Source organism: Rhea pennata, chromosome 3, assembly GCF_028389875.1.
Source record: "Rhea pennata isolate bPtePen1 chromosome 3, bPtePen1.pri, whole genome shotgun sequence".
NCBI classification, from domain to species: domain Eukaryota; kingdom Metazoa; phylum Chordata; class Aves; order Rheiformes; family Rheidae; genus Rhea; species Rhea pennata.
Genome location: NC_084665.1, coordinates 73,997,868 through 74,011,640, shown reverse-complemented (window position 1 = coordinate 74,011,640; position 13,773 = coordinate 73,997,868). Strand labels below are relative to the sequence as shown.

General features: G+C 35.7%; 1 protein-coding gene across 3 annotated transcripts in view; it reads right to left on the bottom strand.

Annotated features, from left to right (window-relative positions):
• Positions 1–4,424: 4,424 nt before the first annotated feature.
• Positions 4,425–13,773, bottom strand: part of FAM184A (family with sequence similarity 184 member A) — a 61,259-nt gene continuing 51,910 nt past the window's right edge. For 2 of the 3 annotated variants that reach the window (XM_062570929.1, XM_062570930.1), the window contains 4 exons: positions 11,401–11,518; positions 10,561–10,665; positions 6,222–6,421; positions 4,425–4,506 (listed from right to left, as the gene is read on the bottom strand). In XM_062570929.1, the coding sequence (XP_062426913.1) occupies positions 4,425–4,506; positions 6,222–6,421; positions 10,561–10,665; positions 11,401–11,518 (505 nt within the window). The remainder of the gene's footprint in view (positions 4,507–6,221; positions 6,422–10,560; positions 10,666–11,400; positions 11,519–13,773) is intronic. The other variant, XM_062570931.1, reaches the window with a different exon arrangement.

The following is a 13,773-nucleotide window of genomic DNA, read 5'->3' as shown; positions in this document are numbered from 1 at the left end:
TGACCAAAGATTATTACAAGTTTAAGACATTTAATTTTTGATTATTATATTAAATGTAGAACTATCTAAATTAGTGAAAAATAGTCTATTTATTTGGTCCACAATGACATCATGAGACTATAGAAGAAATAAAATAGAATAATTCGAATTAAAGTTTAGACCAAATTATTTTTTTTAATTATATAATGTTGACCCATGTAATTTGTTGGCAGTACTGCTCATACGAGTAATACTTTCCTTGAATTCTCAGCTAAATAGTGTGTGTGTGTGTGTGTGTGTGTGTGTAAATAAAAATATATATATACATACACTGAAGTAGCTGGAAAGCTGTGTTAGGATGGAGTCAATCTGATAATGCCATTTCTGTGCTGGCACTGATTCTAGCTTGGTTTTCAGTTAGCTTTGGGCCTTTTTTCAAGTATGATTTCTGCATACAAGTCCTGCTGCAAAACAAAGCAATATGGCTCTCGTGCTATAGTTCCTCCTTGTGCTATGAGATCATATAAGGTGGAGTGAGCTAGAAAAGTTTTCTACTTATCTGGAAAATTCACTGGCCTTCAAACTCCTACCACAAAAGTAAATCAAGCAGTACAGATTGAAAGACAGGACCATTCTTTAAGATTATTATAACAATATTCTGATTAAGCATAGGATTCCTTACTATTTTGCATTTCATCAGTTATAGCTTGTTGCTTCTTTCTTCAATAGAGGTGTATAGTAATGATTAACATAAATTCTTTTGTGTTTATTGTTAATTTCTTTGTGAAAAAAAAATGTAAAGGGTAGGAAGAAAATAGTTTTCTTAACCAATCTGATAGCCTTCTCTGATGGAATGACTGGCTGGGTAGATGAGGGGAGAGCAGTGGATGTTGTGTACCTTGACTTCAGCAAGGCTTTGGACACTGTCTCCCAGAACATCCTCCCAGAGAAGCTCAGAAGTGTGGGTTAGACGAGTGGACAGTGAGGTGGCTTGAGAGCTGGCTGAAAGGCAGAGCTCAGAGGGTCGTCATCAGTGGCGTGGAGTCTAGTTGGAGGCCTGTGGCTAGTGGCGTCCCCCAGGGCTCAGGACTGGGTCCCATCCTGTTCAACTTCTTCATCAATGACCTGGATGAGGGGACAGAGTGCCTCCTCAGCAAGTTTGCTGATGATACCAAGCTGGGAGGAGTGGCTGACACACCCGAGGGCTGTGCTGCCATTCAGAGAGACCTGGACAGGCGGAAGATATGGCTGGGGAGGAACCTTATGAGGTTCAGCAAGGGCAAGTGCAGAGTCCTTCACCTATGGAAAAATAACCTTAGGCAGCCGTATAAGCTGGCGAATGACCTGCTGGAGAGCAGCTCTGCAGAGCAGGACCTGGGAGTGCTGGTGGACAACAAGCTGACCATGAGCCAGCAATGTGCCCTTGTGGCCAAGAAGGCCAGTGGTCTCCTGGGGTGCATTGGGAAGAGTGTTGCCAGCAGGTGGAGGGAAGTGATCCTGCCCCTCTCCTCAGCCCTGGTGAGGCCTCATCTTGAGTCCTGTGTCCAGTTCTGGGCTCCCCAGCACAAGAGAGACATGGAGCTACTGGAGAGAGTCCAGCGTAGGGCTACAAGGATGATCAGAGGGCTGGAGCACCTGCCCTATGAGGAACGGCTGCGAGAGCTGGGCCTCTTCAGCCTGGGGAAGAGAAGCCTGAGGGGGGATCTTATCAATGTGTACAAGTACCTGAAGGGAGGGTGTCAAGGGGACAGGGACAAACTCTTTTCAGTTGCCCCATGTGACAGGACAAGAGGCAATGGGCAGGAATTGAAGCACAGGAAGTTCCGCCTGAGCGTGAGGGGGGATTTCTTCCCTGTGAGAGTGACGGAGCCCTGGCACAGGTTGCCCAGAGAGGTTGTGGAGTCTCCTTGTCTGGAGATCTTCCAGGCCCGCCTGGATGCAACCCTAACATGCTCTAGGTGACCCTGCATGAGCAGGGAGGTTGGAGTAGATGATCTCCAGAGGTCCCTTCCAACCTTACTGATTCTATGATTCTAAGTACTGGTAGTCAGTAGTTAACAGACTTTAAATGTGTCAGACTACAAAAGCACAGCTTCTGAAGGCCAAAAGTTTTTCCTACCCCTGTGAACAACACAGGTGATTTTACATTAATTTGGTATCTGCTTACTCAGAGCTGTCTATTAAACTACTAGAAGTTTTATATAATGAAACATCAAAAGACAACATTTGTGAATTGAGACTTTGCAGAATTGGACTCGTGGCTATGCACACTTTTAGCTTTTTCTAAAGCATCAGGTACTGCAAAAAACAGGAACATAATGATATCGTGGAATAATGCAAATTCCTGTATTAATCCAAAATGATTATATCAGTTACATTTTTTAGGAATATATTTTACAGAGTTATCAATGCCATTTTATAGAAACTCAAGTTTTTGCTAGTGTATTCAGTTTCTCTTTGTTTTTGTTCCGTTTTGTAAGACTGACTGGCTGCTGCAGTGGCTGCTGACTTCAATGGGCGTGGAGCACAGTGTTTCCCGAGTTCCTGCTCTTTTCCATAAGACCAATGCCTACTAGTAACAACTACGGTGTACATCTCTTATTGAAGTCTGTAAAAATATATGAACAGGGAAACTGAATGCAAATATTATTGCTGTTTATAGCTATCAATTCCATATGTAAAGATGTACAAATAAAGTAAGTAGAGGAAGGAGGAGAAAAACTGAGCGTTTATAAACAACTTCCAGAACATGTAAGAAAAAAAATACACAACACTCACTTCAGAACATTGTAACAAAATGATCTAGTGTATTTTATTTGGGTAACAGCCAAGAAATCTGTCATTTTGCCTAATATGGCTTTCTTCTAAAATTAAAAAGTTGCATATACCTACATTTGAGTCCACCAAGTACAGAAAATCTGCTGTATACATCCTTAATCCATGTCAGCATCACCAGAATACAGCTTTCAATGGAGTTTAAGCTGAATTACAAGATATAAGTTTTAAAATGTTCATTTAGAATATTTTATATTGTTTATATGAAAACATACAAATTTTTCATTTATACATATACTACATATAAAACTCATTGTAATTAGCAAGTATTTTCATGTGGGTATTTACCTCTGTGCATATGGGGAAAATGGATATAGTTAGGGCTTCAGAAGAAATAATAAAGTTCAATACCTTTGTATATGCCAACTAAAACCTTATTCAAATAATAGCTCAAACAATTTTTGCTGCTTTTAAAAGCGAAGAGATTCAGCTTAAAAATACATTCATAAAACAAAGAGATAATTTTCTCCCTGAGACTACCAGTGTGTTACTTTGTGGTAATCTTTGAATGAAAAAATAAAAATATTAAAGACAGTAGGCTTTGTTTTTCTATATGCTGCCTTGAATTTCTGGAGTAACACTGGCATCATAAAAGGTGTAGACTGGAGAATCATGCTCACTAGCTGAAAAAAGCATGTAGTTCGTAGATTAGTTTCAGAAGAAGAAAAAAAACTTCTTTAATATAGACAGCAGACTGTAAATAAGTTTTAATGAAAGATCTGTGTCTTACAGTGTGTATGAATGGATAAAGTTTTTTTGTTTGTTTTTGCATTTCAGGAATGAATTTTATCCAAAGCAGGACAGTAAGATCAAAATCCAGAGTCTTGATTTATGCAGATACTAGCACAGGATTTCAGATTTTCCAAGCATTTCTTTGTTGCTATTCATAAAATAAACACACAGTTTTTGAGAACAGCTTCTGGTTAAACTCAATGTTAAAATGTTAAGTTATAACTAGAGGGCAAAGGCTGATGAGCAGTAGGTAAGAAGTCAAAACCTCCCAATGAACATTTTCCTTTTTGTTAGCTCTTGTCAAAATCACTCAGCTCTGAAGGCTAGCAGCTATACTAGTCTTGATTTACTTCACAATCTTCCTTTAAATTGTTAGAAAGAGGTCAGTTTTTAAAGTGCTACAAAGTAACAGTAGAATTGGGATGGATTAAACATATCCTGTCCTAATTGGAGAGAGAAATATATTATATGCTTCTTTTCCTTTTACAATTTAAATCATATTTATAACAACCATGCAATTACATTATCTTTTGGGGGAAAAGCCTTACCTGAAATCAAAGAAAACACATATAGGAAAAAGGGGGAAAGTATTATGTTTGTTCTACCAAAATTTATTATGTATTAATTACAAAGTTTAAAGATTCTTCCATTTTAAATAAAAATAATAGTTATAATTACGCACATTATATAGTACCATGTCAAGTGATTCCAACAAATATCACGTGAAATACAGTGCATTTTCAAATCAGAAAGACGAATACTTTCTCATTCACAGTGTTTGACAAATTACAGGTAAGCTTGTTCACATCAGGGTTTACTTAAGGTCATGCTCTTATAGAAAGTCCACACCACGCTGTGCCACAAGAACAAATCATCCCTCAGAATGTGAAGTATCGGGCAAGCCACTCCTGGCGCTGTGGATCTGGGGAAGCCACTGGTGAAGCTTCAGTCTGAGGAGGGCTAAATTCATAGAGAGAAAAAAAAATTAACCCACAACTAAATAAAGAGGCAAAGTTAAGGAGAAGAAATCACAGAGAATACAGTAAAGAACAGTCTATTTTCCCATGGATTAATTGTCAATGTGCCTTAGGATACAGTTTAATGTCCCCCTATAGAATCTGTGATCATCCACTCCATTGGAGAGCATCAGCAGCACCTACAGGTCAGTTCGGGAGCCACATTACCGGATGGGCAAATAATATTTTGGAACACGTTATTTAAAAATGTCACTAACAGCTACAAGTTTTCAGGGAGAATAAAAAGTTTTCTTGGAAAAGCGTGACTGAAGAAGGTCCTCTTTTTAGCATCCTTTTCCTGTGGTAAAGTTAATTTTCAGAAATATGATGCAAGCATCATATTCTTAGACATGTGCTCACAAGGACTGGTTGGCAACTGAACAAAAATACACACTATTTTAATACTTTGCACTGTATCACACTGAAATATCACTTGCATTGTTTCATGCACACATTTAAAATACGTTAATATACCAGGAAAAAAGAAACTGGTGCACTGCAACAAGATTTGTTCACCCTTGAGCACCCCTCAGTTCTCACAAAATACCAGGAGAAAATACTGAAATTTAAATTAATGACATAATTAAGTTCCTTTATCAATAAAACCCAGTAATATAATAATCCCTGTTGTATTACTGGATAATACAAGGCACAAAACAATTTGGAATGGAAACTCCAGCATCACAGTTCATGAGTTCATGCACATGCACATTGCAGGTATCTGAACACATTCATGCACGTCACATGCAAAGGAAAAAAATAAGCAACACAATATATTTAATGAAAGATTGTTTTGTGAAAATAGACTATTTTTATCTATTTTATATTCTACTACTTGTTTTACTTTAAAATTAGCAGTTCACAGGCATGTGGCCTTTCACATCTAAACCAGATGAGAGGGTAAGCAACCAACTGCGGAAGTGGTAATCACAAATTACTTTTAATTGCCAACTTAGAGGTAAGATACCAGTACCTACTAAATACAGAGTATAGCATCTTTTCTGTTCATTCAGTATATAGGCACATAAAGCCAAAATATTTAAATCCTCTCTCGTAAATACCTTTTTTAAAGTTAGTAATTCAATTCACTATACCAATCCCTCAGAGATCTGAGACTTTAATGCTGATTTTAATTATTGGAAGCTCAGCATTAAACATCCAAGCATGCATATTTCCTGTTTCTGTAGTAAAGTTATGCTTATGAAACAATTTGATATAGGTGAGAAAAAGGGAAACAGACAACATTCGTGTAGCACAGAAAATAGTTTTCTTACATAAAAACCATTATCACACAATACTGAATAAAAGAAATCCTGTGCTAGTGTCAGTTCTTAAATGACAATCAGTAAATAACACAAACATTTAAAACAATTGTTCATATATGTAAACAATTGGAAGCACATGAATTAAGGTACCTACAGAGGTTTTCAAAGTTGAGTATTCAAGACTTACGAAAAGTGAGAGAATACTGCACATTTCAACAAGGTCTACAATAAAAAGGAATACTGTAAAGAGGTTACAAGTATAGTGTAAAAATTAAAAATTTCGTAATAGTATTTGTATTTCAGAAAGTTTCACAAACAAGTGGGATTCAGCTAAGTAAGAATGCAAAATTTTTCTGAGTTAAGAAAAAAAAAAGATTGGTGAGGCAGTGCTCACCTCAAAAACGCCTTGGGCTCTTTGGGTGGTATTGGCTGTGGTAGTGGTTTGCTGCTGTTGAACTCAATATCGTGGATGGGTGAGTTAGGAATGGGGTCCAGGCGGTTAGGATGTCCATTGCCCACTCCGCTAGATTCCAGAGCACTTAGATTGGGGACACTCACAAACCTGTTTGTCGATTTATCATTCTTCTTCTTTTGCTGCATTAAAAATAACAAATGTAAGGAAGGCTCCTTGCACCATGACAGATGAGGAGATTTTCAGATTTAAAGCTTTGTTGATGGTCGTTTTCATCTTTTGAAAGGGGAGCAACTGAGAGAGAGTGGGATATTTTTCTATTTGTACTTTTACTATTTACTTTGACCAGAACTGAACAGCATAAATTTTCACAGAAAAATCAAATGTCTGAGAAGGTGATTACGTTATTAAGAACCAGTTTAATAATCAATGAGTGTGTAATTTTTAATGATTTTCCAATATTCTAAGACACTGCAGATAGCAAGTTTTCCACAAAATTATCATTCAGTCTGTTAAACCTTTCATTTTTACTTAAATTCTTTCTTAGTATTAATGACACAGCTCTGCTGTCAAATGTAATTACAGCAAATTTCAGTGAAGAAAAAAGTCTCTCTCTCCAATACGTTTCACCTCATTACTTAAGCACATTTTGATAAGTGAAACACAGAACCTAGAACACCAACCTCATTTCTCTTCTTAAAGCAATGATGCACTCCTAGTTAGTGAATATTATAGCAATACTGGTAAAGATTAAAAAAAAAAAAAAAAACTTATATCATAGATCAGTTTCCCAGTTTCCTGCACACAGAAGAAAAAAGGCCAGACTTCTAACTCGACTAACTTGACTACAGCTAACACTTCTAGACACAAGATGGCACAACTGAACTTTTTTCTTTTTTTAATACTCTCCATACTCCTACTGGCAGTATACCATGGGACCAAAAAATACTGAAGAATTATTCTGATATTACCATTTTACTATTCATAACACATACAAAGGAATGAGTACTTATCCTCCCCACTGGCTAGATATTTTAGTGTGGAAAGATGATTCAAATAATTCTCTAGTTCTTCAATAGCTTTATTATGGAATGCCATGTGTATTTTGTGACTTCTACTGAATATTCCATGTATAATTATTATTTTAACAAACCTCCATTTCCAAAAATAAAACTAGATTCTTTTGTTCTCATGAATTATATATTAACTAAGTATATAATAAATGCTTTCCTTCAATTATACATATCAAATCCTAACAAAGCACTAGGAAAAAAAACCCTAAGAACTTATAAATCATTTGAATTTGAATTGAAGAAAATGAAGAACAAGTGGAATGTCATGTTGTTTTTATATTGTAATTTCCAAGCAGAACTGCATTTGAAAGAGAAGAGCTGCTCTGTTTGAGGGAGGGCAACAGTTCAATCAAAGATGGACACAGAGTCCTACTGTTTGTACTCTCTGCACTGAGCTATTTGCTAGCTTTGATTTCAGTGTCTACCCTCTCCAGGGCTGGCAGATGTAAATGCTGCTGATATAGCCACAGTGGTACATGCATTTGTTTTTGGCAACATAAAATCAACAATTTAACAAAAAGCTATAATAGAAAAAAGTCATTAGCTGCAAAGGATTAAACTAGGATCGTCCCATACACTATACTTCTTCACAGGATGAAGAAGCAAGAAACAACAAGAGAGTGGAAAATTAGTTTAGTAGAAGTAACTAAGTACGTAAAACATACCAGGTAACATACACTGTAATTAAAAATGTGTACTTCATAGTACACATTTCTATGAAAATGGTATTCTGGAAAATTATTCTCAAGCGTTCTAAGTTTTCCTGAATATATTATCCATATAAACATTTAGAAAACTATTACAGTTTATATCTTATTCTATATAAAACAATCTATGTTTCTGAAGAAGTCAAATCTGGAGAGACAAAATTATATGTGTAGTTTCCATGAAATTCATGCAAAGCATCACGAAACTTGAGATCTAACAATATAACACTAAACAGATCCATTGCACAAATTTGAGAAGCTTTAATATATACTGCAATGGTTCTAATTATGCGCTAATATGCAAAGCCTGCAGTAACTCAACTTCTTTTTTTCATTACAAAAAAGCAAAAAGAGTGAGATTTTCACTTTCTTTGTAATTCATTCTCCAATAACACAGTACGTGCTTTGACAAAATAACATAGTCCACAATTCATGAAATGAGAGCAAAATGTTTTGGCATACAAGACTACTGTCTTGTATTTAGTATTTAAATCTTAAAATTTAAGTGATAGAAGCATATGATAAAAATCAATGAATTATCACTATGGAAATCTGATGCTAAAGGATTCTTACAAATGCTTCAGATTTCACACAAAACACAAGCTGATGCATTTGACAGTTAAATTTCATAGTTTTAAAAATGAGTGGTCCAGACAAACTTCCAAAATTTTGAAACAATCTGTATCACATAAAGACAAAGCATCCAAATTGTATCTGGCAGTCCTGATATTGTCTCTGCTGGGCCCAAGCTAAGCTTTTTATGCAGTTATGTATGAGGCATCAGCAGATGAGCTTGTCAGAGCTGCTGGGCTCCTGGAAAATGTAGAAGAATGCTGACAATTTGCAGCAGAATTTGTGTATTCATGCCTGACCTGACATGAAACCATAATAAGGCTTAGATAAATAAATAACACGGCCTGATTTATTAAATGACTTAAACAGACAGAGAATACTCTCTTATATACTTCTCTTATACAGAGAATTGTTACTTGTTGAGACCCAATTGCTTACTTGCTAACTAAACAGCTGGATCCTAGGTAAAATTACTGCGATGTGAAAACCCTAAATTATGCAAGAGTACACTGCTTTCTTTCATATGCCTTGATTTTCTTTTAAACTCACCCCAAACTTGCCTCTACCTGTGGCAATTTGAGCATCTACATATAATCTACGTAACTGGTGGAGATACAATCGATAAAACAGGAGTGATTCAGCTCGCCCTAAACTAGGTACCTAGTGGCTGCTCAAGTCAACTGGGCTCTAAGCTTCATTGACAATAAATTAAATATCCTTAACTGTAATGGATGCTTACATACACACTCTCATGTAGATGTCTGAACAGGCATTGATACTGAACTGAATCTTGACTGGATTTTCAGTGTTACCAACTTCTCAAATGCATAAAAGATGTTTTGAGATGTTTGCTGAGATCTGTGTGAACTGTTTATCTCCAAGCCAGTGGGGGCCTCACAACTCATTTTAACCTTGATAACTGATGTTAAAAGTTATCAGCTGAAACTATCATTTATCTGCTGAAACTGTCATTTCAGCTGCTTACACTGTGCCCTTTGGGTTATCCCCTGCTTTAGCACTTTTCCATACTATTCTACCTCTCCTGCTGGGAAAAATCTCTTCCCTTTCCAGGCAGATGTAACAGCTTAGGAGTTACTAAACTCACGCATTACATGTTAGAGGACTCATTCTTACTGCTGAAGTGGTGAAAAGAAATGGAATAAAGGTAGCCTACAGCATGTCTCTCTGGATTCCTCCTGTAGGAATGCTGCTGGCTTTTGAAGTGACAGAGCGGGTACTATGCATTTTTGTACAGTAGCCTTGATTGGCTGCTGTTCACCAGCGTGCAGCAAATTGGAAAAGGCTGCTATGAAGTGTTTTCACTCACATTGGACTCAACATTTACTAAGAAGGGTGGAAGCCTGCTTTTATTTCCAGCGACCTCCACAGTCCATGTCTGGTTGTCACTCCAATTCTCCATTATCACTCCATCTTTCTCTATTCAGTCTCATTCCATGCCCTTCTCATAGTCTCTTCCTCCCTCTTTTACCCTTATTCCTTTTGTTTAGTGTCCCCTCTCCTTCAGTTTTTCTAATGGTCTTTCATCCTAAGTACCACCTGAAAAATAAAACTGCCCTTCCACTTTCCAAAATAACCAAAAAAAATGATGATGAAAACAAAATAGTGTTTACAGACTTTAGCGTTCTCTATTTATATGTTACAGTGCTGCCTTCTGTAGCCTTTCACTTTTCTACCTAGATTTTATAGTTTTGTGTCATCCGTGCCTAGCAAACTAGGGCAACAATATCAGTGGATCCCTAAACAACATAATAGAAACAAATACATCTACACAAAAAGAAAGAGACAAATAATAAACTATGCTCCTTGTTTTGAACATTTCTTTCAATAAAAAGTGAGTGATACACGTACACACACGTACACACACACATACATATATTTCTTCTTTTTATTATATTCTAAGTTAGATTTCTTTTTCTTCACTTTAGCAATGAAGTCCATGGAACATACCTTCACCAATGGATTAATAACACCAACATTAGGGCTTGCATTAAACACTTTGTTGTAGTTAGTCTCCCTGTTAACTAGTTCCAGTTGATAGAACTTTTTGTCCTCCTAAAAGAAGAACAAATAGAAACTTCTTTTTATGCATTTTCAATTATTTAGTGGCCAAATCTGTCTATAAATGACTTGAAATAAATTTGATGTTTTACATTTTAAAGGAACCTACATTTCTATCAGTTGTTTCATACTTAATGTTTTATATTCTATTATGTGTAAATACTAAATCATTTCTATTTATGCAGTTCCATTGTATGTTTTACCCTTGAGAATGAGCATGGATTAAAGGATTACACACTGGGAAAGATTCAGTATAGTTAACTTCTGATCTTTAATTAATTTGAATTTCCTCATTCCTACTTGGTTCTGAATAAATAACTATCTGTCAGGCTGCTTGGGATCTAAGTTTGGGAAGTTCAGTGTACCAGGAAATTCGAGACCTTCTTGAAAACCTCACAGAAGAGGCTATTTCTTATGTGGCTTGCATGGCTTGCTTCTTATTCCAGGACTGCAGATAGGATACGTCTGATGAAGGTCATACTGCAATTTTTTTTTAAACTAATATTTTAACTTATATTTGTAATAATGTATTATGCTTGATTTTGCAAGAAAACCTCTGCATCTACTTAATATTACTATTATGAATCACTGAAACCACAGGATAAAATGTTAAAGCATAGGAAAATATGCTAGCAGAACTGGTACTCTGAATACATTTTAAGTGCTCCGAATTAGATCAACATTTATATCTGTCAAGACACTAAACCAAAAGAGCATAAAAAGCCTTACAATCAATTTCTTTATGAGCTGGTCCCTCTCTGCAATTAGGTCTTTCAGCTCTGAGATAAGCTGCAAATCTTCTGGTCTTGATTCTCTGTTTTTGTATTTTTCTTCCATTTCTTCTAAACTTTATAGGAAAGAAAAACAGTCCTTTTAGCCTGATCCAGTGTTAAATGATGAGTGAATAAAGTCATATCTTTGGTTAGTACAAAAGACAGTTCAAGGAGTAAAAAACAACTTGCATTTCACCTCAAAGTAAAACTTCAGTGTTGTTATCATTCAGCTTTAGTTAAAAATTCAGTAAAAAAAAAATATCTTTACTACAGAAAATAATAATCTGAATAAAATTCTAAAATATAGAATAAAATATATCCTTTCTGTCTAGGTATTTGGAAAAGAGGCCTCTCGGAAGCCAGACTGAAAATGAGGCACTCAAAGTTAAAGAATATGGACAACAGAATTACAAAACATATAGGTAACATGGGTTCTTATGTATAATGTAGGGCCTATATTGTATTGTATTTAATATTAATGTAAATTTTGAAAAGCTGGCAACTGAATTGCTGGATGAGCAAAGCAGTATCATTTTATTTTAATAGATATCTACACTGAATGAAGATGCATGCTTGTGATAGTGGAGAAACAGGACAGACAGACAAGGCTGGCACCATCTTCCTCAGCTCATGAGGAGCATAGTGAGACACAGATATCCAAGAATAGTGAAGACTAATATGTAGCTAATTCCTCTCCGCAAATCAACTTAGTACCATTAGAGATGGAAATAAAGGAATAAGCTGTAAAAGAAAAGCAATAAACATCCAGATATCAGAATATTGGGATTAAGAGGAAAGTAACAATTGAGAAACACTTGAAATAATATGAGGATATTTGAAATGCTTGGTGGGAAAGCATTAAAGGAGAGAATTGAAATAAGCCAACTGAGAGGAAATGTAGAAGTAACAGCACACCTCTCCTTGTTGTTTCTTCATAACGGAAGAAGTATTGAAGATGAAAGACATTTCCAAATAACTGTTTGTCTCTAAAACGTAACACTCATAATACTAAACATTGTTTGAAAAGAAACTACCAAAATACCTGTCTACTGTATTCAGCCTTCACATAGATTAGCACACTAAATTCCAGAATAGGAAATTTAAAAAGCTTAGGTTAAAAAAAAAAAGAAAGAAAAACCCTATAAATCTAAAGTGTCTAGTCAGCTCAAACTTAGTTCCATAAGACATCTGAAGCAGACATCACTTCTGATTTTAAAGTATTTTCCCTTCAGAAGCAGCTGTATAATTTTGACTTTGTGTTGCATTTGAGAAAACAGTGCATATTAAATTATTTATAACCTTCAAATAACCTATGTATAACTTGAGAAGATTATATAATGTATTTATATAAAACATTATGAATGTGAACAACACAACTGTTTTTATTTGCAGAAAAGTATTTGACTCAGCAGAACGTAAAATATGCTCAACTAGCTTAATTTTGTGTATACATTTTATGCTGGATTAAGCTATTGTATACAAATCCCCAGAGTACAATACACAGTTATGCACATCTGTCATTTTATTTTCAGATATTTCACAGAACTGTTTTCTCTCTTTCAAATAGGTAATATGTAATTTAAAGAATCTAGCTGGAGAACCTATTTAATGATACCACTCTAAACTACTATGACCTAGATTCTTCATTTCATAAAAGTTCACAAGGTCTTGTTTTAGGTAATGCAGACACTGGAAATCATTAGTTAAGAAATCTTTCCACAGAACATTCTTTTTTTTTCAACAAAGTTTCTTCCTTTGACATCTAATTGCTACAATGTAATGAGATAACAAACTGGAAGCAAGGTCAAGGCACAGGGCACTGATCTCCTTGCTACCTTTACACCATAGGTTTCAGAGCTACTTCCCTGCAGCTCCAAGTTGAGCAAGAACCAAGTATAGGAAGCAAACTCGGAGCATTTCAGAACATGGCAAAACAAGCAGCTAGGGTAAAAGTTAGGGTATACAGTTCCAGCAACTATTTGCGGTGGCTGCACATATACCCATTATTCATATAAGACAAATGCAGTAACACGAGGTAGTTTACACCTAACTTACTGAATGGCAAGTTACCACCATGGCACAAGAGTGTGTATGTGGATGAGTACAAAACAGTAAGAATTAGAATTTTAGACTCATTTTAGCTAAATAGAATTTTGGGGTACTCGTATTTTTTAGACAAAATTAGATATTGTCCAGAATCCTAAATCTTATGTGTGGTTTGTTGTCCATTAAGAATTGATATTTACTCAGAAAAGTTGTGCATCATACACTTGAAACCAATTCTTTCCTCTGCCACAGATATTTTATGTTGCCAATACAAAGTCCTTCA